This window comes from Narcine bancroftii, chromosome 6, assembly GCF_036971445.1.
Source record: "Narcine bancroftii isolate sNarBan1 chromosome 6, sNarBan1.hap1, whole genome shotgun sequence".
Lineage (NCBI taxonomy): Eukaryota > Metazoa > Chordata > Chondrichthyes > Torpediniformes > Narcinidae > Narcine > Narcine bancroftii.
Genome location: NC_091474.1, coordinates 90,004,443 through 90,030,941, shown reverse-complemented (window position 1 = coordinate 90,030,941; position 26,499 = coordinate 90,004,443). Strand labels below are relative to the sequence as shown.

The 26,499-nt window shown below is 44.4% G+C and overlaps 1 protein-coding gene across 1 annotated transcript in view; it reads right to left on the bottom strand.

The window, feature by feature from the left end:
• Positions 1 to 26,499, bottom strand: part of LOC138736329 (FERM and PDZ domain-containing protein 2-like) — a 182,829-nt gene that overhangs the window by 30,269 nt on the left and 126,061 nt on the right. The window contains 5 exon segments of the mRNA XM_069885659.1: positions 739 to 916; positions 10,178 to 10,263; positions 13,595 to 13,688; positions 21,093 to 21,191; positions 22,218 to 22,387. Of these exon segments, the coding sequence (XP_069741760.1) occupies positions 739 to 916; positions 10,178 to 10,263; positions 13,595 to 13,688; positions 21,093 to 21,191; positions 22,218 to 22,387 (627 nt within the window).

The window sequence follows — 26,499 nt, the reverse complement described above, 5'->3', positions numbered from 1 at the left end:
CAAGGCTTCAGGAGCTCTGGAGGGCGGGCAGCCAAGGCCAAAATTTTTTGGGGGGAGGGGTAGATCTTTACCCGCAACCTATGGAAAGTACCAGACTGTGGGGCTTAAAATAGGGTGGGGTGACTTTAACATATGGTAAATGGCAGGAATGCTGAAAATCAGGCAGTTACCTGGAATAAATAGTAGTGGGGAGGGGGAAGGACCACAGGCTAAGGAGAGGTAATAAGTGGGTACAGGTTGGAGTTTAGAAGTTAAGAAGTGATAGGGGGAAATGGAAGAGGATTAATGAAAGCTCTCTGATAGGAGGAGAAAGGGGACAGAGTAGGGAAAGAGAGAGCGAGACCAGGGAGGGAGTTAATGGAAAATGGAGAAGTCAATATTGATGCCGTCTGCTTGGAGAATGCAAGACAGAATATAAGAAAGGTAAAGTTCTTTTATCTGACTAATATTTGGAACTTCATTCAAAGTAATGTGTAATAAATGCATGCTGGAGATGCCTTTTCCAAAATATTCTTCCAATAGCTGACATCCAAAGCAAAATTATTACTGTACCAAACGTGTGTCAAACACAAATTAAATTCTTTGAAGGGATGTGCCTGTGAGGATAGAGATTTATTTTACTAAATTAATTCTAACAATCATCCGCACAGATCCCTTGTAACAGAAACAGGCAATAAATTATCCGAAAAACGACAGCCACACCAGTGCATTGCTTGCTCTCTGAACATCAACTCCTACCATCTGTCACAAAGCTGTAGTCCTTGGGCACTACGGCAGAGGTGGTTGCCATGGAATCATCAGGACATTCGTCTTGTTTCCCGTGTCCGCTGTCAGTGGGAATGAGCCCCCAATGGCTTCCAGAAGCAGGACTTTCAGCTGTCGCCTGACGTCCTCTTTCAAGAACAAGCCGCACCACCTGAAAAAAAGACACGGGGCAATCGAGTGAATTGTCTGCAAGCCGGCTGCACCGAAAGGTCAACCCCACCACATCTGTCCTTGGATCTTCTCATGGTATCTGCTTCCCAAGTCAAAACAGACAAATGGAAAGCAGAAACTAAAATGTAACAGCTTCAGGCACGACCCACAATCTTGTCAACCCAACGTCAAACCTGAAATAACATGCTTGTTTTGAAATAACATGCTTGCGGGTAATTCTGCAGGCTTCATACAATGTGGACAGGGAGAGTGATATGCCCCTCCCCAGTTGACCCTTGTAAAAATCTCTGACAAAATCTTTATTTGTATTGCCACCAACACTTGACAAAGATCATCTGTTGTTGACAACCGAATACATCTCGCTCCTGATACCCAAATTAGTTAAATAGTGCCAGAATTGGGGCTGAATTCTTTCCATTTATCATTAGACTGCGAGGAAACTCTGATCCATGTAGGTTGTCCTCACTTGAGATTTTATTTTGGCTGAGAAATGGTGGTATTAATCTCCATGAAGGAAAGTTTGAATTTTTTTCCTCATTTTTTTTCATGCGAGTGCAGCGGGTTGGTGTAACGCTATTACAGTGCAAGCCACCCGGTGCCGAATCTGGCGCAGTCTGTAACGAGTTTGTACATTCTTCCCCATGTCTGCGTGGGTTTTCCCTGGGTGTTCTGGTTTCCTCCTACCTCTCCAATATGTGCGGGGTGGTAGGTTAATTTGGGTGTAATTGGGCGGCACGGGTTGAAATGACTGCAATCAGCTATTACTGTGCAGTAAAGTGGAACACTTTTTTCAAACACTGATCTAATGTTGAAGAGGGCTCTGACATTGCAAGAGATTTTTGGCTACAGTGTGACAGAAAGCTCCACTCAGAGACAGCTCCCGCTGTGCAAAGATCATACACTTAATTGAAAAATTACCCAGCAAGGCAGACCCAGAGAGAGATGAAATAAAGTAGTCCACGGACAAACCTGTTGTGACACAATGGGTATCGGTCTTTCACTCAGATGTGAAGCTTTCCTGATCAAATTGGCACACAGCTGTGTATCGCTCCCTATTGTGAAAGGAAGCTTGCACTGTATACCTGCACTCAACCCACTCCATGACATGGATAACGGTTTTCAGCAGAATCTCTCCAACATGGAGTGTAACACGAACGTCTGCAGACGCTAGGATGCAGTAAAACCAGAGAGATACTGGAGGAACTCAGCGGGTCTTGCAGCGTCCGGATGAGGCAAAGATACATAACCGACGATTCAAGCCTGAGAAGGTGGTCTCAGGCCCGAAATATCAGGACCTCCAATGGACGCTGGGAGACCCGTTGAGTTCCTCTAGCATTTCTGTGTTTTTACTCTCTAACGTGGACACGTCCGTTTAATGTTCTGCCTTTTGCTGATGTCCACGAAGGTTCAATTTTCAGCTCTTGGTGTGGGCCTGCAGTTAGAAAGTCTGCAAAATGCAGCGATTGAAGTAAAAAGCACAGTCCTGGGGAAAGTCACCAGGTCAGGGTACTCTATGTAGTAAAGGTACAGATAGATAACCAACATTTTGGGCTTGAGCCTTTCATCAAGAAATGAGCAAAATGTAAACAGGTGCCTGAATAAAATAATGTGCGGGGGGGAGGGGCAGGAGCAGAGGCCCACAGGCAGGAGGTAATAGATGGATAAGGGAGGGACAGCACACCAGTAAACAGGGGGAGGGGGGAATGGCTCTGTGAGTGGAGAGGGAAGGGAGTGAAGAGCTGAAGGAAAGGAGACAGAGCGATAGGGAACAGAAGGAGAACAGAGAGTAGGTGAGCAGAAACCGGGGAAGTTAATGTTAATGCCGTCCAGTTGGAGTGTGCCCAGGTGGAACATTAGGTGTTGCTCCTCCAATTTATGGGTGACCACGGTTTGGCACGAGGTTACAAGTGCACAAGGCCATGGACAGACACGTCAGCGTGGGAGTGGGGCGCAGAATTGATTCAACTAGCAGAACTCTGAGGGATGAAGGTTGTTGGCTCAATATATAGAATTATCAAAACAGGAGAAGCAGGGGAGGCCACTCAGCCCTTTGAGCCTGTCCCATCATTCAGTATGACTATCACTCTTCTGCTCCACGATCAGTCCAAAAACCTGACCGTTGTCAGCTTGCAGGTAAAAGATAATGACCTCGCACTGTTTTAACTGCTCCATGCCCTGCACTTTGTAACACACTTTGGTGTCATTGTTCCACCACCTGCTGTAATTAGGTATGGGTTGACTTACCTGAGTAGCCAAAACAAAGCTTTTCACTATATGATGGTATGTGATGATTCAGGCTTCATGGTCTCTGAGATGGCAAATTGCAAAGATACGTAGTTCTCAAAAAGAAATTTCTGCTCATCCCCATCTTAAAAATATGCTCTAATTCCACTTTCCCCAATAAGATGTCACAAGACTCTCACCACTAGGTTCAGGAACAGTTCGTACCCCTGCTAGAGTAAACAAATTTAAGTTCTTAGGAGTCACTATCTCAGAGAATCTTTCCTGGCCCAAACCCACTAATGGCATCGTGAAGAAAACACATCAGCACCTCTACTTTCTTAGTAGTTTTGTGGAGGTTTGGCGTGACATCAGAAACCCTGGCAAATTTCTGCAAAGGTGTGGTGGGAAGTGTGCTGACTGGCTGCATCATGGTCTGATATAGGGACACCAATATCCCTTGAACGTAAAGCCCTGAAAAAATTAGTGAACACAGCCCAGTACATAACAGGCAAAACCCTCCTGACCATCGAGAACATCTACAGGGAACGCTGCCGTTGGAGACTAGCAGCAATCATCAAGGATTTACACCACCCTGCACATGCTCTGTTCTCGGTGCTGCCATCAGGAAAGAGATTTCAGTGCCACAAGACTTGCACCACCAGGTTCAGGAACAGCTGCTACCCCTCCACCATCAGACTCCTCAACGACAAACTCAATCAGGGGCTCATTTAAGGACTTTATTCATTGTTTATCTCTCAATATTGCAGTCAATTCCTTTATATTTTTTTTACATGTGTATGTTAAGTACAATTTTTTTGTCTCGCCCATAGGAAAAAGAATCACAACATTGTAAGTGATGTCTTGTCTGTCCCAACAATAAATCTGAACTTTGAACTTCCCCTCTCTCGACCGTCAGCTCCTTCCACTTCTACCCCTACTTCTCAGATTGGATTCTTTCTCCCCCACCCATTTGGTTCTACCTAGTTTCTCATTACACCACTATTGTCACCATTTCCCTGTCAGATTCCAGCACTGGCAATCTTTTCCCCAACCGATCACACACCCCACTTTGTACTAATCATCTTCCTCCACCTCACCCCTTTACCTCTCTCTCCCTCAATCAGGCATCCACCAGTCAACTGCCTCTGTTTGTCATCCTTCACCTCTCCTCTTGTCTTTCAATCCCCCCCCAGTTCTACCCCTCCCACCCTGACCTCCTTATCCCACCCCTCCCCTCCGCACTCTTAGCCTCATGAAGAATTCCTACCTGAAGCGTTGACCGTGCTTTTTCTCCTACTGATGTGGTGCGACCCGCTGAGTTCCTCCGGCAGATTGGGTATTGCGATAATTTGAATAGTTGGGGCACCAGTGTTGATCCCTGCTGCCCCCCATTACTCCCATCTTACCACTTTGAAATAGACTTATTTATCTCATCTTCCTTATCCATGCTAATAAAGAACTGTCAATGCCTTGTGCTCAAATGCAGTAAGACACCTCATTGAATGCATTTGAAAATTCAAACACACTTCTTGGTTTACGTTAGCTTAATCCACATTGCTTGTCACATCCTCAAGGGACTCTCATCTATTTGTCAAAGTGATTTTTCTTTCTTAAAACCCTGTTGACTATGATCGATTAAATTGTGAGTTTTCAAGCTTGCTGCCATTATTCTTCCTCAACAAATTTAGCATTTTCCCAACGACAGATGTTAGGCTAACTGGACTTCAGATCTCAGTTTTCTACCTCCTCCTTTCTTCTATAGTCGCATCATGTCCACAGTTTTCTAATCAGCGGAACTTCTTCAGAATTGAGGGGATTAAAAAAGAATTTAGACATACAGCACTGTATCAGGCCAATTCAGCCCTACGAGTCCATGCCACCCAATTTACACCCCATTAACCTACACCCCAGTGCGATTTTGAAAGGTGGGAGGAAACCTGAGCCCCAGGAGAAGCCCATGCAGACACTGGGAGAACATAATACAAACTCCTTATAGACGGCGCGGGATTCAAATCCAGGTCCGGTCTCAAGCGCTGGCGCTGTAAAGGCATTGCGGTAACCACTACACCAACCATGTTCCCATCACAACCAGTCTTTGCAGCCACTACTTAGCAGACTCTAAGACACAGTCCACTGGGCTCAAGAAGATCAATTGCCTTTTAGTGTGTGGGCGACCTAGAGACAAAGGTTATTTTAACCTTCTCAAGTCCTCTTTCGACTTGACCTTCCAGTGTGTTTTTTGGGGGGGATGCTTTTAGTGTTTTATACCCTGACGAGAGATACAAAACACAGTTAGCGTAGCAGTTAGCGCAATGGTATCACAGTGCCAGCGACCTGGGGCTGAATCCGGTGCCATCTGTAAGGAGTTTGTACATTCTCCCCGTGTCTGCGTGGGTCTCTTCCGGATGCTCCAGTTTCCTCCCACCCTCCAAAAAAAAAGATTTGGGGGTTTGGAGATCAATTGATATAATTGGGCTGCATGGGTTCGTGAACTGACTGGTAGGGCCTCTTACTGCACTGTAAGCCTAAAAATAATGTTTGTTCAATGTCTCTGTCATTTCCTTATTGCCCATTATTAATTCTCAGATCTTACCCCCCAATGGTTTTTATTCTTTTCCTTTTTACATAACTATATTAGTCTGTGCACCCTTTATATCTCTGGCAGATATCTTCTGACTTACTATCAACCAGCACAACATTGTATAGCTAACATTTAAATTTGATACCATCTTAAGTTAGCCATAGATAAATCATCCTTGTCTTTTTTTAATGAAACCTTTGTTCAGTATTTTGACACATTTCATTTAACATTTGTTGCTTCTTACTTGACCACTAACATCTACCACTGACTACCTGCTAAGCTATTTTCTAAAGACACTTGGAAAAAAAAAATCCTGCATTTGTATCTCTGTAATCATCTTTATTTATGATTTAAGGCACAGTTTCCTTGTGGAATACAAAATTCTATCCTGGTATGATCACTCTTCCCCAGATAAAGCTTTACTAAATGATCCCACTCTGGTTCTGAGGAGGTGCTGCCCTATATTTTGGAAGAGAGATTAAAATGGAGCTCTATTCACATTCAGAAAGGACTCCAAATAGACCCTCTGCACTGCTACAAGTCGGGCTTCATTCATCTCTGGCAATGCTTCAATCTAGACATATATGTCAAATTTTGTTTGATAATATTCCTCTGATGTGTTTCAGTTCATATTGCTACGTAAATTGTTTTCATTCTTTAATTATTGACTAATAATAAAGGGGAGGGTTTTAGATACAGATCTTGGATCATATCACAGAACAACATGATCACATCAGTAAAGTATAAAATATCTTATCTAATGGAATTTTGCATGTATTATTTGTATAATTGTATTCAATATTATTTTTGGACATAGTGAAGATATTATTTAATTGTTTAATTATTATAATTATAGAATTTGATGTCCTGAATTAAATAAGTTATGTAATATTTATGGTTCTGCTTCTAATTTACAACTGATATGTGATATGATTTGATTTACGTTATCATTAGTAAACCTCGTATAAAGGATTTTTGTTAAACTCCATAAAAATATTTTTAAAAGAATTTATATGGAGTGCGACGTTAATTCACATTTCAGTTTCCTATCTTAAAGAAACAGAAGATTAAGGGTGGGAATTCAAAAGCTTGGACTAAAACTGTGTCAGATTGGATATAGTAAATCAAGGACACACAAGTAGATCAAGACAGAACTTGATGGGATAGGTGACACTACAGGGATCAAGATAAATGAATCAAAAATTCTATCGAATGATAAAATAAAGATACCTCATGCTGTGCTACTACCAGTAACCAGTCAATTAATTATTCGCAAACAAACATCACAATTTTTGTAATAGTGCAGCGTCTGCTACGGCAGCGCTATGAAATCAGGGGTCGTCCACATGGTGCGAGAGTGAACTAGTAACTGACTTTGTTGTTCGAATTCCTCGCTTTGCGCGCAGGGAAACACCTGCTTCTGGTAACGTACGCCAGCTTTCGGAAATGACGTCAACGCATCGCGGCGTCACTCCCTGACTAGTGGTGCACCACCTGGAAGCGGTGATGTCTCCCTGGGGAACGCAGGCTTCTCCTCAGGAGTGAAGGGGGACCCGTGCCATTTTGAGTCGGACGACCGGGGCGGTGATTTGGCCTAACTGTGCAGTTGTTCGGCCCACTACAATAGCCTGAATTCTCATTTCCAGTTTATTCATCAGGCGGTGGTATTGATCCAATACTTAACTGAATAATTGTAACATGTTTGAAACATGATGGTTAACAAATATGTACATATTAATGCATGAAAAATGACCGAGTTTGGCTTATTTGTTATAAAAGTCATCAATATTTAGCAATTTGCTGCAGCCATGTGACCAAACAACAGTTTATATATACAGACTATAAATCATTCCCTTGGTTCAGAACAAGAACAATGTTGAAATTTAAATAAACAAAATATTAGGTCAGGTCATTTGATATCTCCCAGCTGCATTATTTTCATAAGACTTCCAATTATTCAGTACTGTTGGATATACATATTTAATATACAAATTTCATAGAATTAACCCATAATTCCTGGAAACACACGACTAAAATATAATATGATTCACAACAGACTTACAGAATATCCCATTAAATTGGTTTATAAATTTAATTTAATTTTGGTTGGTCGTGTTCTGTTGTAGAACTAGATCTGAGTCCCTGGTGATTCAATTAATGTCTCAATCTGCCTGAGATGGATACCAGCTCAGACATCAGGGTGCGTGGAAGGCTTGCACATGCAGCAAGGCCCACCAATAGGAAGATTTAAACAAGCCAATACTGAGCACTGAGCTGCAGAAACAGATGAAGGAGAAATGGTTCGGGAGGCAGGTGGACATCATGAAGGATCCAGAGAGGAAAGTACACAGTGCTGGGACTTTCTATGTCGTGGAGTAATTCCCAGTGGGAGTGCAATGGAGTGAAGGTCATCAATGGGGACCAGTAAATTCCTCACACACGGTGAATACTCACACTAGCCATCCGAGACTCTAATATTCACTAAGCAAAATCCATTTATCTATTTATTTATTTATTTATTTTTCTATGTGTGCGTTTGTCCTGCGTAGGCATTATTTGTCTGTATGTGTCTTATATATGGTTGTGTGTCTGCACGTTTTGCATCGAAGCTGTTATTAAAAGCTCCCCTTTCATTTATTATGTGTCATTTTAAGGGCTAGTACAGGCTGCAACCATTTCACAGCTGTGGCAACAACTATTACAGACTAGACCCAAAGTTGATACTCTGGAGCAAGAGAAAGAACATTTGTCGCTTTATCCAGGAACATAGGTCACGTGAGTGGAACACTGTAGGAAACAGCCCCAGAGGCCCACCTCTGCCCCTTCTCCTGTCAATGAGAACACCTCCACTGGGCAGAAGAACGAGCCACACATGAAGGCCAGGAGTTGAACTTGGTTGTCAGAGGCTGTTTGAGATGCACGCCAGGAAGAGCATTTGTGCAGCAGTGGGGGCCAATCCCCACCACCACCCTTTGGCTATGACAAGTTCAGGATAAAGGGCTGTCAATTTAAAACAGATGTGGAGATATTCCTTTAGCCAGAGGGCTGTGAGTCTGTGGAACTTGGTGCCACAGGTGACTGTGGAAGGGAGGTCCTTGGGTGTATTTAAGGCAGAGATTGACAGGTATTTGATTAATCACAGCATCGAGGGCTACAGGGAGAAGGCCAGGGAGTGGGCTGAGTGGAAGGATGGATCAGCTCATGATAGAATAGCGGAGCAGACTCAGTGGGCCCACTACCTGCTTTTACTCCTATATCTTGTGAAATCAGTTTCCTTGCTTGGCAATGGACCATATCATCAATCTGAGACAAATACACTCCCTTTGCAAAAGGTGTACAATGACTTAAACACCTGAGTAGATGAATCTTACTCTCGATCAGGGGTTTCCAAAGTGGTCGATATCAATTCCCGGGGAGTCAATGGGATCTAAGAGCATCGATAAATGCCAGGGAGTTGAAAGGAGGTCGATAAATGCCGGGATGGGGGATCGATTGAACCTTTGCGGTGGAAAGCAGGGGCAGATCAATGGAAAATAACATCTATGGCTGTGGGAACCAACCTCTCACGAGAACAGGCCTTGGTGGCCGCCATGTTGTATTTGGCTTCGGCCTTTGAATAAGTTGAGATCGAGTGGGAGGTTGGACTGAGAATGAAGTTTGGGGACCCCTGCTCTAGATTGTAGCAAGAACTGGAAATTAAAGGAGAGCCACCTGTCTGGAGTCAGATGTAGGTCATGACAGGTAAAGATGCCTAATCATCTTCCCTAAAGGATATTTATGATGGTCTTTCCAAAAATTTTGCAGTCGATTTTACATTACAGATATATTTTATTCTAACTTCAAATTCCACAGCTGCTCTGCATGAATGACTTTGGAATATGGGAGGAAACCGGAGTACCCAGTGGAAACCCATGCAGATCATGGGGAGAACGTACAAACTCCTGACAGCGACGGATTCCAAACCAGGTCACTGGCGCTGCAACAGCATTACACTAACCACGACACTCACTGTGTTGTTGCTCGATTGTGGACATTTTTGACAAGCAACAAACATTTTCTCAATGCAATAAACAAGTGCTAGAGAATTCCACTGCTGCTTTGCTGGAACAGGAATGGACGATGTTGGGCCATTACTGACCGAGTATTTCAAGCAATTTACTACCACGTTCCTCTTCCCGCCTTGGACACAGGATGTTGACCATTAAAGAGCAAAGGGATGAGAACATGTCTGCTCCTGTTCACTTTCACATGGTCATCACAGTTCCGGTCTCCCTCAAGAGACCAGTAGCTCTCTACATCACCTTGTCATAAGAAACACAATGATGGTCATAGGGTGGGGCAGTATTCCAGCAGGACCTTTTTAAGTTATTGATCCGGACAAAACAATCTCCAATATCTCACCTGCTACGATGGACCAACAAGGCAGCAGGAACATACCTGCCCAGTGTTCTTCAGACGCTCAATAGCCTGCTTATGTGTAATGCCTTGCAAGCTGAACCCATCCACCTCCTGCAGACAGTCACCTGTAACAAAGAAAGAAGTTAGGATTGATGTGACGTTTTATTTCACACCATCTCTGCAACAAGAGGTTTTTTTTCACCTTAAGACTCAACTGGGGAGGGAGTCACATGATGGAGTAGTGGCTGGTCGGGTGGAAGCAGACCTCTCCAGAGAAAAGAAAAAAAAAGTGTGAAAAAACAGAGCTCAATAAACATAAAATACAGGAAGAGAAAGATGAAGTTACAGAGAAGAGACAAAAAATGGCACCCAAAAGAGAAAAAGAAAGAATAACATGAAAAAGGAAAATACTGGAGAAGAAAGTAGAAGGCATGACGGCACGTCGGAGCAGAGAGCCACCGTGGAGAGGAGCGGCCGATCTCTGGTGTTGGTGAGTCCCCAGAGGGGACCGGCGGACTTCAAAAATGGCTCTCAGAGCCAAGAAGAGGTGTGCAACTGTGCAAGCGCGAAGAGTTGCGCCTGCGCAGTGTGCAAATAAAAAGGTCAACGCTGACAGGAGAGGGATTCAGCTGAGGAGCAGCCAGCTGTGGAGCAGCCAGCTGAGAGATGCCCAGTGTCAGGGCGTTCGGCTGGGGGAAGTAAAGAAAAAAGAATGGTGGGAAAGAGAACGAAGGGCAGGAAGAGGGTGAGCGGCAACGGGGCAACTGGCAGGGGGACAACCTGCGGCAGGGGGCCCAGCAGCGGGTCGGCCTGCAGCAGGGGGCCCAATAACAGGAGACACAGCAGCTGGAGATCCAGCAAGGATACAGAAACAGCTCACCAGAGAAGGATAAAGATACACAGATACAGAGAAGAGAAGAAGATGACAGAAACATAGATACAGACACAGAAGAGAAGGAAGAAGACCAAGAATTTCAAAGGAAAGAAGAAGGTAAAACAGAAGGACAAAGTTTAGATAAAGCCTTTTTTGAAGAACAAATGAGGTCATTAAAAGAATGGCTATCATTAGAATTTAGTTCAATCAAAAGAAAAATGAAAAGAGCTGAAGGCAGAATGAAAAGCTTAGTTGGTCATGACTGAAATAGGGAAAAGAGTAGAAAATGTGGAGGAACGAGAAGCTGCTGTAGAAATGGAGATAAATGATTTAAGAGGGAAGTTGGAAGAGTGCGGGAAAAATATTAGACACAAGATTTATTGTCACAAAAAATTGACATATTGGAAAACTACAGTAGGTGAAACAACATAAAAATAGTGGGCCTGAAAGGAGGCAAAGAAGGGTCAGATATGAAGGAATTTATAAAAGGATGGATCCCGAAGGTGCTGGGAATAACAGACTCATATGAAGAAATAGAAATCAAAAGGGTGCATAGAGCGCTAGTACCGAAACCGCCACCACATCAAAAACTGAGATCCATATTGGTAAAATTTCTAAGACATACGACAAGAGAAAACATACTGGAGCAGGCAAGAAAGAAGGTTAGAGAAGATAATAAGCCAGTGGAATATAAGGGTCAAAAAATATTTTTTAACCCGGACACAAGCTTCGAACTTTTAAAGAAGAGGAAGGAATTCAACACGGTGAAAACAATCTTATGGAAGAAAGGGTATAACTTTATATTAAGACATCCAGCGGTACTCAAAGTATTCATACCTGGGGAATGGAATAGACTGTTCTCGGACACAAAGAAAGCCCAAGAATTTACTGAACATTTGCAGGACAAAAGAGAGGAGGAGGAGTGAAAAGAAGGATGACCGGCAAGAAAATATACAAAAATATGTAATAAATATAAAGTAAAGATAATGTATATATAAAGATTTAAATATGGATATGAGAAGGAGAAAAAAATAAGAGAGCTTTGTTATGTATAGGAAAATAGTGTTCTCTGGGATGGGGGCTGGGGTGGGAGGATAAGGGTCACTGCGAAATCGGTTGACGCTTGCGAGTAAGTTCGCAAACCGAATGGAAAGGGGAGTTGTGGTTGCCGTCAAGAGACAGGAGGCAATCCAAGGAGGGGAGGTTCATTTGGGGTTATTGCTTGTGGGGATTGTTGCGGTATTTCATGTCTTAAATGCGTTGTCATATATTGAGATTAAAAAGGAAAACTTAAAAACAGTAATGGAAAAAAAGGATGGAGGTGGTGAAGAGGTGGAAAAGAAGTGAAAATAAAGATATAAGATGGCCACGTTGGACCAAATGACTATAAACATTAATGGAATATATAACCAAGTTTAAGTGTATCCCATTGGGAAACACCACATATAATTTAAAAGACAAAGTTATAATGATTGGGGAAACCTGGGAACCATATATGGAACATGGCAGAAAGAGCAGGCCTCGGACCACCACCACCTAAAATGATAAGAAGGTAAACACGATCAGATTTAATGTGTATAAGTAGATGATATGTCTTTTTTGTTTTTATTCCTTTTGTATAAAGATATTGTTTTATTGTATTTTATATGTCCAATATTTACTGTTTTTGGTGGGGGGTGGGAAGGGGGAAGGGATGGATGAGGGAAAAAAAAGAGAAGATGTCACTGTTAATATTTAAAGAGATGCATCTGTAAATATATTGGTTGATATGGTTCATAGTGAGATGAATAAAGAATTACAAAAAAAACAACTGGTATCCAATGCATTTAAAGGGCCAGGATTGTTTAATTCCATATTTGCCAGTCTAATTTTTGGACAGGTGTGGAATTTAATTGGTGCAACACAGACATGAACAAAGTGCCCCCCCTGTAATTAGGGTGGCTCCGCTTTCATCAAAGTCACGTGGCTGAGCAGCTCGTGGCTTTCATGAGCTTCATCAAGGAGGCTGGACACTTATTTGGGATGATTAGTGCCACGCTCTTACAGTGACCCTGGTTCAAATCCAGTTGTAATGTAATGGGGGGGGCGTATTATACTGACCGCTTGCTATTGGCTATGGCTGCAGAGATACTCCACCTGATTGGTATAACAGATGCTTTCCCACTGGCCAGTTTAGAGGTGGCTCTGGTCTGTTAATAAAAGCCCTATATTGGTATAGTACTTGACTGGTCCATGTCTATGGCCTATCAACTTTATTAACAGACGAGAGCCACCTCTGCGTGGGTTTCCTCTAGGCGCAGGATTCGAACACCAGTCCTGATTGCCGACGCTGTAAAGGTGTTGCTAACTGCTACGCCCTCCGGCACGTCCCTGATAAATGAGGGAATGGACTGACATTTATCCATCCAGGGAACGGCAGGCATTGTGAATTTGATGTACAGGATCTGATGATCTGGGCTCCCCATACTATTAAAACACCAAGTGATGGGAATGGCCTCACTCCAAATGTTCAGTGCAGGTCCATTAGATGACAGCTGTTGATGCAGAACCATCAGACGACTCCGCGAGAGATTCCTCCCTACCTTTCCTGATGTGCCCATCCAGATCTGCGGCTCCTCCGGGTATGATGGCCTTCACGTAGATCCCACCTTGCCTGACACTGGTGTTCACACCTCCCTGCAAACGACAACAGAACCCACTTTAAAGAAGCCCTTTCCTTGTGGGGATGAACACGGATGGGGATATGTTCCCTCTGTGACCACATCAGATGGATGGAGACTGATTGCACAAGTAAAACCCGACGAAACCAGTCTTCGGGGCCAAACACACAGACACATAAACTGGCAAACAATACATATTCAGGATAAATACAAATAAATAAATATTGCTTCATGATTTGGTGCGGCACAATTGACGGCCAGGGTTTGAATCCCACGCTGTCTGTAAGGAATTTGTACGTCCTCCCCGTGTCTGCGTGGGATTTTCCCGGGGGCTCCAGTTTCATCTCACCCTTCGAAACTGGGGTGTAGGTTAATTAAGTGGCACAGACTTGTGGGCCAAAATTGTTACTGTGCTGTAAGCCTAGATAAATAAAATAATATGAGAGTCTCGGACGTCGCCATTGATAAATCATCAGTGAAGTGGAAAGCTTTATCTCTGTTCCCACTTGCCCTTTCATGATATGGAGAATCGCCATGGGTCACTTCATTATATTGATTGCCAATTGAGAAATTGCAGCACTCTTTAATCGACATCCTCTGCCGGGTCTTCTTTCACTCATTAAACTTGTTCTAGTCGCTTATGGGGTAATTCTGTCTCTCTCTGCCACAGTGATGCAAACCTGGCTCCAGTACATTCCTATTGTTTTCCCATGGCATCCCTCTGGAGTTTTAAAACCTCATTACATTGCCACTGAATTTATCCAATCATTACTTTGGCTGTTACAGTGATCCTCGTGCTGTTGCCTCTCAGCTTGCAGTAGCTGAGGTTCTATCCTGACCTCTGGCACGGTCAGCGGTCAGGACTAAAACACAATGCCGGAGAAACTCAGCAGGTCAGTGTGTAGCAAAGATAAAGATCCCAATATTTTGGGGAGGAGTCCGTCATTAAGGTACGGAAAAATCTAGCCAGGCGCTCGAAAAGGATGGTGGGGGTGGAAGGTCCGGGGGGGGGGGGGGGTGGGGGAGGCGCACGGTTCCAAAAGCAGGAGATAATAGGTGGATCAAGGAGAGAAAGAGAGCGCACCAGCAAACAAGGGGAGGAGGAATGGCTTTAGGAAGGGGGGTGGAGAGCTAGGGGGAAAGAAGACAAAGGGAAAGAGAAGGGGGAGAGAGAACAAAACTAGAGATGTTGGTGTTAACGCCATCCAGTTGGAGACTGGAAAGGTGAAAAATTAAGGCAAAGAGCCACCATTAGTGTTGCCCAGTGTCCCTTATAATGACAGAGAAAAAGAGCAAGAGGGTCCGTGGATTCGCCTCCAGTGCTCCTGCAACCACACAGACTCCTGCTCTGATTCATTGGCAACACGAGCTCCAGATCCAAATCTCCGATCCAGAAGCCGATCCTTCTGCCCCTTGCCTATTTAAGTGGCTGTATAAATGGCTCTTAAATGTAGCAATTGAATCTCAAAATATTGCTTTGTAGGTGTAGCAGGTTATCAAGAAGTCAAATGGAATGTTAGCCTTCACTGCGAGAGGGATGGAATTTAAGAGCAGGGAGGTTCTGCCGCAACTGAACGAGGAACTGGTAAGGCCGCGTCTGGCATACTCTGTGCAGTTCTGGTCTCCTTACTTGAAGGATGAATTGGCTTTGGAGGCGGTGTGGAGGAGGTTCGCCAGGTTGATTCAAGCGAGGAGGAGGGTTAGCCTATGAGGAGAGATTGACTCGTCTGAGCTTGTATTTGCTGGAATTTAGAAGAATGAGAGAGAATCTTAGAAACATACAATTATGAAAAGCATGGATAAGACAGAGGTAGGTAAGTTGTTTCTATTGGTAAGGGAGACCAGAACTAGGGGACACAGCCTCAAGTTACAGGTTAGTAGATTGAGGATGAAGATGAGGAGGAACTGCTTTTTCCAGAGGTTGGTGAATCTATGGAATTCGCTGCCCATTAAAGCAGTGGAGGCCACCTCAGTAAATATATTGAAGAGAAGGTTGGATAGATTTTTACATAGTAGGGGAATTAAGGGATATGGGGAAAAGGCAGGTAGGTGGAGATGAGCCGATCATCAGATCAGCCATGATCTCATTGAGTGGCGGAGCAGGTTTAATGGGCTGGATGGCCGACTCCTGCTCCTGTTTCTAAATACTCATTCATTCTCAGGGATCAATAAAGCATTAGCTGGATTGGCAGAGGAGTGAACTGTTATTTTTATGCAAAGGAGCCACAGTCTTTCAGGAGACTATGACCTCCACCTACGTCATTGTTGAATGAGTTCACCAATGCCATGGAAGTTTATGCCACATTCAGTTGCACGGGAAGTGACAAGGCATGTGCATTACAGGACATTCAATATAACATGGCCAACATGGATGAAGATCAAGTATTCCAGCAATTCTTCTTGCTTAGTTGATGAATTTCTGATTTTAAGTCACAAGGATAGAATGTCAGAGGCAGGCTGCAGGGGAAGTACCACAAGCATAATAAGGAGTATCTTTAAAAACACAAAAATGCTGGAAGAACTCAGCAGGTCACACAGCATCCATAGGCGATAAATATCCATAACCAACATTTCGGGTCTGAGCCCTTCGTCAAGATATGATCAAAAAGCAGACAGGTACCTTTGTATAAAGGCTGAGGAAGGAGGGAAGAAAGACAGAGAAAGAGAGAGAGAGAGAGAAACAAGGGGAGGGTGAGGAACAGAGGAACATAGGAAGTAGGAACAGGAGTAGGCCAAAAATGGCCCATCGAGCCTGCTCCGCCATTCAATACGATCATGGCTGATCTAATTTATGACCTAACTCCACCTACCTGCCTTCTCCCCATATCCCCTAATTCCTCTATCATGTAAAACTTTATCTAACCGAATTTTAAATATGTTTAACTTCCCTGGTTAGAGAATTCCAAACATTCACTACTCTCTGGGAAAAACTATTTTTCCTCATCTCTGTCCTAAATCTACTCCCTCGAATCTTGAGACTGTGTCCTCTTGTTTTAGTTTCCCCGGCCAGCTCAAAAAACCTTCCTACATCTATCCTATCCAAACCCTTCATAATCCTATATGTTTCTATAAGATCTCCTCTCATTCTTCTGAACTCGAGCGAATACAATTCTAGACGATTTAATCTTTCACCATCAGTCAACCCCTTCATCCCAAGGATCAACCTAGTAAACCTCCTCTGGACCGTCTCCAAAGCCAGTATATCCTTCCTCAAATATGGAGACCGGAATTGGACACAGTACTCCAGGTGTGGTCTCACCAGTACCTTATACAGTTGCAACATTACCTCTATACTCCTGAATTCAATTCCTCTAGCGATGAAGGCCAACATTCCATTTGCCTTCTTAATAACCTGCTCCACCTGCAACCTAACTTTTTGCGATTCATGCACAAGCACTCCCAAGTCCCTCTGCGCAACAGTATGCTGTAGTTTTTCACCCTTTAAATAATATTCAGCTCTTTTATTTTTCTTGTCAGTGGATAACCTCACACTTACTAACATTGTACTCCATCTGCCAGACCTTTGCCCACTCATCCAGCTTAACTATATCCCTCTGCAGATTCTCCACATCCTCATTACAGTTTGCTCTTCCACTCAATTTGGTGTCATCCGCAAACTTGGCTACACCACATTTTGTCCCCTCCTCCAAGTCATCAATGTAAATGATGAACAGTTGTGGGCCTAACACTGACCCCTGCGGCACCCCACTTACCACTCTCTGCCAACCTGAAAAACTCCCATTTATCCCGACTCTCTGCCTCCTGTCAGACAACCAATTTTAGATCCATGCCAATATACTTCCCCGGACTCCACTTTCCTGTAGCTTACTGATAAGTCTCTTGTGCGGCACCTTATCAAACGCTTTCTGGAAATCCAAATATACAACATCAACCTGTTCCCCTCTATCCACCGCACCCATTATATCCTCAAAGAATCCTAACAAGTTTGTCAAACAAGATCTTCCCTTTCTAAAACCTGATTGAACCCTTACGTTCCAAAAGTTTCACTATTTCATCTTTAATGACGGCTTCAAGCATTTTTCCAACTACAGATGTCAAGCTAATTGGCCGATAATTTCTGGTCTTATGCCAACATCCCTTCTTAAAAAGTGGCGTGACATTTGCTGTCGTCCAGTCTGCCGGGACCTGCCCAGAATCCAATGAATTTTGGTATATGACCACCAATGCATCAACTATAACTTCTGCCATTTCCTTCAGAACCCTTGGATGCATATCATCAGGACCAGGTGATTTGTCTGGCTTTAGTCCCTTTAGTTTCTCCATCACTACTTCCTTTGTAACAACTATTTTATCAAGGCCCTCCCCAACATTCGCATCCTTAACTCCGCGCTTGGGCATGCTGGACGTGTCTTCCACCATGAAGACTGACACAAAATATTTGTCCAATGCCTCGGCCATTTCCTCATTTTTTGCTACCTGTTTTCCTTTCTCATCCTCCAAGGGTCCTATGTTAACTCTGGCCACCCTCTCTGTTTTATATATTTATAAAATTTTTTGCTTTCTGTTTTTATATTTTGTGCCAATTTACTTTCATAATCCTTTTTCCCATTTCTTATTACCCGCTTTGTAACCCTTTGTTGTCTCTTAAAGTTATCCCAATCTTCCAGTTTCTCACTGCTCTTTGCAGCTTTGTACACCTGTGCCTTCAATTTTATACTCTCCTTTATTTCCTTTGTTAACCATGGTTGATTTTTCCCTCCCTTGCTGCCCTTTTTCCTCGGTTGTTAGAGGAAAGGAGACACAGGGAGAGGAAAGGTGATAATCTGGGTACGGAAACCAGAGAAGTTGATGTCAGTGCCCTCTGGTTGGAGGGTACCCATGCAGAATATGAGGTGTTATTCCTCTAATTTCTGGTGGGACTCGGTAGGGCAGTGCATGAAACTATTCTTCTATCATTGCCGAAAGTGAACACATTGGGAAGCTTCAGTTGACCTAGGAGTGTTTGGTTTTCTCTCTCTCTCTCTTCCAATGCAAAGCAGAAAATGTTCTATTTTCCAATAATGTCCTCCTTCATCTCAACCAGCGCAAATGCCCAAAGATAAATCACAAATGTGCCAGAACTTAGGTGCACCAGCATAGTTTGGCTTGTTTGCTGCGACTATCCAGGCAACACAACTGTTGACTCCGCAAAAGATGAGTGAATGTTGAGGTTGGTGTTCCTTCACCTTGAACAGAAGGAAGCCAAGTTCTGTTACCATTTATTGGCATTCATTGGGAGAGCTGGGTTCAATTTTGGATTCTGTACCAGAAGAAGGATAGATTGACGTTGAGTTGGATTAACACTTGATTTACCAAACTGATACCAGGACATAAGGGGGTTAAAATCAGAAAGGATATTACATAAACTGGGCTTGTGCTCCACGGAATTTAGAGGGTCACCTGTTTAAAGCACTTAAAGTGTCAAAATGTCTTGACAAGGAAACCTGAAATTATTTCCTCAAAAGGCCAAGGAATCCTGAAGAAAGTTACATCGTGATGAGAAGCGATTCATGAATGGCTCTTGGGATGAGAGGATCCACTGGAGATACTACAGCTGATTTTTGTGAAGAGAAGATTAAGGGGAGGTGTGTTCTGGAAATTGATGAGAGCTTGGACTGAGTGCTGCGGGAGGCTGCACCTGTTTGTGGATGGGTCGAGGAGGAGAGGTTACATGAATAAGATGAAAGAGAAGACCATTAAGGAAGTGAGGAAGAGCTTTTTTATGCACTGTGGGGTGGAATGACTTCAAGTTTATTTATCATCCAATTGACACAAGCACAAACTGACGAAACTGTTCTCCGGTTCTCAGTGCAAAATATTCAGATGAAAAAAAAGTCATAACATACAAACAGACAAGCAATACATATGGAGGACAAATAGATATATAAAAATAAATACATATTAGCATCTTGGATGGTTAGTGTGAGCTGTTCATTAGTCACTTGGCAGTCTCACTGGAAGTGGGAAGAGGTTGTTCCTCAGACTGGTGGAGCTGGCTCTGATACTCTCTATCTCTTTCCCGGTAGGAGCAGCTGAATGGGGGTAGGTGCACACCCTCTTCAAACGATGATTCCAGTAGATCACTTCAATGGGAGGGGGAGGAGGGAGACCGCAGGGATCCTCTCCGCCACTCTCAGATGGATCCACCTCTCTGCAGCAACTGTGATGCAGGGCACTCTTGATGGAGCTCCTCTTGAAGGTTGAGATGATGGTGGCCGGTAGCTTTGCCCGCTTCAGTCTTCTCAGGAAGTGCAGTCGCTGTTGCGCCTTCCTGGCAAGTGAGAAGATATTGTGTGTCCACGATAGGCCACTTGTTAAGTGGACTTGGAGGAACTTGGTGCTCTCCACTGTCGAGTTATGAACGTGTAGTGCAGGATGGTCATTCCTGATTCTCCTGAAGTCCACGACCATCTCTTTTATCTTATCCATGGTGAGACTCGGCCTGTTATATCACAAGACTTTCCACCTCTTCTCTGTAGTGCCACTCATCGTTGGGGTGATGAGGCCAACTACTGTTGTGCCATCTGTCAACCTGACGACACTGTTGGCGATGCAGTCGTGCGTCAGCAGCACGAACAGGAGAGGGGCAAGCACAGCCCTGAGGTGCACCCGTGCTCAGCGTGATGGAAATGTGCAACCTCCTGATGTGTTGGAGGCAGGTTCTGATGTGACCATCAAGAGTGAATTGGGTGAGGAAAAAATTGCAAGAGAAGGGGACGAGGATAGTAGCCCCTGTCGAGAGCTGTGTGTGAACGTGATGAATAAAATTTGGATTTAAATCCATCACCAGTTGTTAGTTCTTCACAAACAAGCAATTTACTGAGGCTGAACACAGCCATTTCCATTGAACCTTGGCTCAGACAGCAGCACACTGATGTCATGATAAATGTCTCGTGCGTCTGACTGGGGATGAGTTTCTTGGAAGGTTTTTTGGTGTGAAGATACTTCCTTATGCAAAGGGTATTAGAAATCTGGGACCTTCCCCCAATTAAAAATTCCAAATATATACGGCAGAAAGAACCGGATACAACATTACAGAATGAGAGCTTTTGTGCATAAATCTAACCGCAGATTATGGAGAAGGAGCACTAGCTGAATGTGGAGCAGGGGACTGAATGCCTTGCGCCAAAGTTCTTATGCTCCACTCTTCAAATATTAATCTTGGCTTCACACTGCCTTGCTTGATTGACTTGAGTATCCTACTTCGGCTGATATGAGGAGCAGCAAATTCAAGGTATACGAAGTCGAAGAGAATAGTCCACCCTAAACTTGATGTTTCGAACCTGCATTGTAAGGGAACGGAAGCCCAAAACCACGAGGTTCTGGGGGAATACCCAGCTTGTCCTTGCTTTCTAAGATTCCCCTTGATCATAATTATGAACACTCAGTCAGCAGAGGAAGGCAATGATTTAACACTTACCGTCACACTCACTCCAAGGCTTCCTTCTATTTTCACCAGTTCCACGTTGTATCTGTCTCCAGGTTCCAGGTCCTGAGCTGAGGACAGTTCATTACCAACCTGTCAATCCGATCACAAAGTACCAGTGGTGATTCTCTCTGCATTTTAAATCTAGATGCACAGCACAGTTACAGGCCGTTCAGGCCCACTAGCTTGTGCCCCCTAAATACACCCCCCACCCCCGTACGATGTTGAAGGGTGGGAAGAAACCAGAGCACCCAGATGAAAGACACACAAACATAATGAGAACGAGCAAACTCCTTAGAGGCAGCAGTGGATTCGAATCTGAAATGCTGTAATGGAGTGGTGTTAACATCTATGCTAACTGTGTCTCCCAGATCAAAACCATTCATTGATAGAGTACAGAAGGATGAGTGGGGGTGAGGGGGAGCCTCATAGAGGCAATTTGACTGCTGATAGGCCTGGACAGAGAAGATGTGGCCGAGTATGTTTCCCATGATAAGGGAATCCAGGACAAAGGGGGAATAACTCCAGGATAAAAGGTGTCAATTTAAAACAGAGATGCAGAGATATTTCTTTTGCCAGAGGATCATGAATCTGTGGAACTTGTTGCCATAGACGGCTGTGGAAACGAAGTCGTTGGGTGTGTTTAAGACAGAGATTGATAAGTATTTGATTAGTCAGGGCATCAAGGGCATTGGGGAGAAAGGATCAGCTCATGATTAGAATGGCAGACTCGATGAACCAGTGGGCCGACTTTTGCCAACCTTGTGATGTGATCTGATTGAGCTTCTAAAGTCTATAATTTGCTGATTCACCATGGTCTACGAGGGTTTGTTCATGGCAAACTTTCACCCTGCTGTGCCCTGTAAACTTGCCCATCCAAAGGAAGAAGTTGGCTCAGATTTGGTTCAATTGATGTCACCGAGCTAGAAGTTGCAGCCAACTAGAACTGGAACTGTTAGAGTCATGGTCATTTGGACGTGTCTTCAAACCTACTTCCTGCCCTCTCCATTAATGCCACTGGAATATGAAGAAGAATTGAACATCAGTGGATAATGGTCCTGTGAAGTGGCAGAGACCAGCTGGGCAGAAACGGCCTCCATCCATGACAAACAAACGTACCGTCGTTTGCATCTGGTGGAGCTGGACCGATGGGTTACTGGGGTCTGATGTACGTGACCTGTGGCTCTGGCCTCCGCTGATTACGGGTGAGCTGGCATCGTAGCAGTCTGGTGGGCCATCCACCTGACTCTGTGATGGTGCCAAATCCTGACGTGTAGACCCAAACGTGCCTGGAACCAGGAGCAACAGGTTACTGAGTGACTGGCATGTGCCGCAAGGATATTTCTCTTTCTCAGTTGATTTCACCCACTGTGTTTCATAGCCTTGAAAATAACTGTGACAAAACAGAGCTAACATGTACATAAACATAATTAGAATTGTAGATTTCTATATTGCTAACAGCAGCTATTTGGCCCATCATTCTGTGCCAGCTCTCTGAAGAACACTTTCATTCTTTCTACACTTCTTTCACCAAATTCCTTTTCTCTTCACATATTTTTCATTCTCATCTCCCAACGTTTCTGGTAGGAGAGTTGGGGTTAGAAATTCTGTTCCACAGAGTTCCATGTTTACTTTTCCTGAGATCCATCCCATTCCCACCTCTCCTTAAAGTGGGAATCTATCCCTAGAAGTAATCTATCCCTGTCGTAACTTTTCTCTCTAGCTCCTGGCAAATGCTCCCATTACTCCCCAAGAGAACCAGTGCCCCCTCAATCAACTCTCTTCTCTTGCACCCTCTACAACCCTTGGATAAGGTAGGTTGGCTTTCTTTGCAATAGAGGCTGGAGAGTGGAACAGAGGTATAAGGGGCCCAGTTCGGGGAGATGGAGAGGACTTTTTCCGACATGCACAGTGAATGGTAGGCACTGAGGAGTGCAGTAGAACAGAGGGATCTGGGAATACAGATTTATAATTCACTGAAAGTGGTGTCACAGGTAGATAGTGTTATAAAGAGAGCTTTTGACATACTGGTTTTCATAAATTAATGTATTGAGTAGAGGAGTTGGGATGCTATGGTAAAGTTGTATAAGATATTGGTGAGGCCAAATTTGGAGTATTATGTGCAGAATTGGTCACCTAACTACAGGAAAGATATTGGAAAAAGTGCAAAGAATATTTAGTAGGATGTTTCCTGGACTTCAGGGACAGAATTACAGGAAGAGGTTAAACAGGATAAGACTATATTCCCTGGAGCATAGAAGAACGAGGGGAAATTTGAGAGAGGTATTTAAAATTATGAGTGGTATAGAAGAGTAAATGTAGGTAGGCTTTTTCCACTGAGAGTAGGTGAGATACAAAGCAGCGGACATGGGTAAAGGGTGAAAGGGGAAAAGTTGAAGGGGAACCGCTTCACAGCTGGTAGTGCGAGTGTGGAACAAGGTGCCAGCCGAGATGGAGAGTGCTGGCTCAATTTTAACATTTAAGAAGAATCTGGACAGGTACTTGGATGGGAGGAGTATGGAGGCTATGAACTGGTTGCAGGTCAGTGGGACTAGGCAGAAAAGTAGTTCAGCACAGACTAGAAGGGCTGAAAGGCCTGTTTTGATGCTGCAATGATCTATGGTTCTAAGTGGAGGCCCAAAAGCTAGATTTCAATTGGTGAAAAAGTCCCAAGGGGAATATGAGAAAAGACCTTCACCCAGGGGTACGTGGGTTTGGAACATGCTGCCTGTAAAGGTGAGAGAGGAAGAACCTTTGGCACATTTATAGTGAGTGGTGCGCAGCTCAGACGGCAAAGTCCTCCTCAGCGACAAGATCTCCATCCTCAACCGATGGTCAGAACACTTCCAATCTCTTTTCAGTGCCAACCGCTCAGTCCAAGATTCCGCCCTGCTCCAGCTCCCTCAACAGCCCCTAAGGCTTGAGCTGGATGAGGTCCTCACCCAGGATGAGACATATAAGGCAATCGAACAACTGAAAAGTGGCAAAGCAGCAGGTATGGATGGAATCCCCCCAGAGGTCTGGAAGGCTGGCGGCAAAACTCTGCATGTCAAACTGCATGAGTTTTTCAAGCTTTGTTGGGACCAAGGAAAACTGCCTCAGGACTTTCGTGATGCCACCATCATCACCCTGTACAAAAACAAAGGCAAGAAATCAGACTGCTCAAACTACAGGGGAATCACGCTGCTCTCCATTGCAGGCAAAATCTTCGCTAGGATTCTCCTAAATAGAATAATACCTAGTGTCGCCGAGAATACTCTCCCAGAATCACAGTGTGGCTTTCGCGCAAACAGAGGAACTACTGACATGGTCTTTGCCCTCAGACAGCTCCAAGAAAAGTGCAGAGAACAAAACAAAGGACTCTACATCACCTTTGTTGACCTCACCAAAGCCTTCGACACCGTGAGCAGGAAAGGGCTTTGGCAAATACTAGAGTGCATCGGATGCCCCCCAAAGTTCCTCAACATGGTTATCCAACTGCACGAAAACCAACAAGGTCGGGTCAGATACAGCAATGAGCTCTCTGAACCCTTCTCCATTAACAATGGCGTGAAGTAAGGCTGTGTTCTCGCACCAACCCTCTTTTCAATCTTCTTCAGCATGATGACCTCAACAATGAAGACGCTGTTTACATCCGGTACCGCACGGATGGCAGTCTCTTCAATCTGAGGCGCCTGCAAGCTCACACCAAGACACAACTACTCTTTGCAGACGATGCCGCTTTAGTTGCCCATTCAGAGCCAGCTCTTCAACGCTTGACGTCCTGTTTTGCGGAAACTGCCAAAATGTTTGGCCTGGAAGTCAGCCTGAAGAAAACTGAGGTCCTCCATCAGCCAGCTCCCCACCATGACTACCAGCCCCCCCACATCTCCATCAGGCACACAAAACTGAAAACGGTCAACCAGTTTACCTATCTCGGCTGCACCATTTCATCAGATGCAAGGATCGACAACGAGATACACCACAGACTCGCCAAGGCAAATAGCGCCTTTGGAAGACTACACAAAAGAGTCTGGAAAAACAACCAACTGAAAAACCTCACAAAGATAAGCGTATACAGAGCCGTTGTCATACCCACACTCCTGTTCGGCTCCGAATCATGGGTCCTCTACTGGCATCACCTACGGCTCCTAGAACGCTTCCACCAGCGTTGTCTCCGCTCCATCCTCAACATTCATTGGAGCGCTTTCAACCCTAAAGTCGAAGTACTCGAGATGGCAGAGGTCGACAGCATCGAGTCCACGCTGCTGAAGATCCAGCTGCGCTGGGTGGGTCACGTCTCCAGAATGGAGGACCATCGCCTTCCCAAGATCGTGTTATATGGCGAGCTCTCCACTGGCCACCGTGACAGAGGTGCACCAAAGAAGAGGTACAAGGACTGCCTAAAGAAATCTCTTGGTGCCTGCCACATTGACCACCGCCAGTGGGCTGATATCGCCTCAAACCGTACATCTTGGCGCCTCACAATTCGGCGGGCAGCAACCTCCTTTGACGAAGACCGCAGAGCCCACCTCACTGTCAAAAGGCAAAGGAGGTAAAACCCAACACCCAACCCCAACCAACCAATTTTCCCCTGCAACCGCTGCAACCGTGTCTGCCTGTCCCGCATCGGACTTGTCAGCCACAAACGAGCCTGCAGCTGACGTGGACATTTACCCCCTCCATAAATCTTCGTCCGCGAAGCCAAGCCAAAGAGAAGAAAGAAGAGTGTGTGGTGAATTGCTTCCAACCCTTGCTGGAAGGTGGGGTTCAGATAGACATCTCCTACTCAACCAACGAGCCCTAACGGGATGAACAGACCTCTCCTGTAAGGGGAGTTTTGAAAATATCCATGAATCAAAGAGTTCCTAAGTCCATCCAGGCTCCAATGCAGATTAAAAACACAGAAACGTTGAAGGAACTCATAGCATCCACAAGAGGCAAAGATATAAAGCCCCTGTTATCCAGAATTTAAGCAACTTGCAGTCTCAAGCAACCGACAAAAAAATCAAAGAAAATAAATAGGTGGAAAAAATAGAGAAGTTTAAAATTGACACCATTTGTTAACCAATCATGTAACATGCAATCTCCAGCAACCGGAAAATTCATTTATCCGGGATCTACCAATCTCCATTTTACTGTACCTCTCTACCTCCTTTAGGTGCTGCGAGACCAGCTGAGTTCCTCAAGCTTATGTATTTTGACTACAATCTCAGCACCTGCAGACTTTCGTGTTCCACTCCAATGCATAGTGCACAGACTGACATGTGAGATGCAAGGAGCGTAACTGAAGGCAGCTGGAACAAATAGCAGTCAATGCTGGAAAAAGCTGGCATGTCAAGCAGCATTTGCAGACAGTTCTGCGGGCAGTGTTGGAGGTCAAGGTTGAAGCAGGGTTGCTGGGATTGAGAGACAGCAGCCC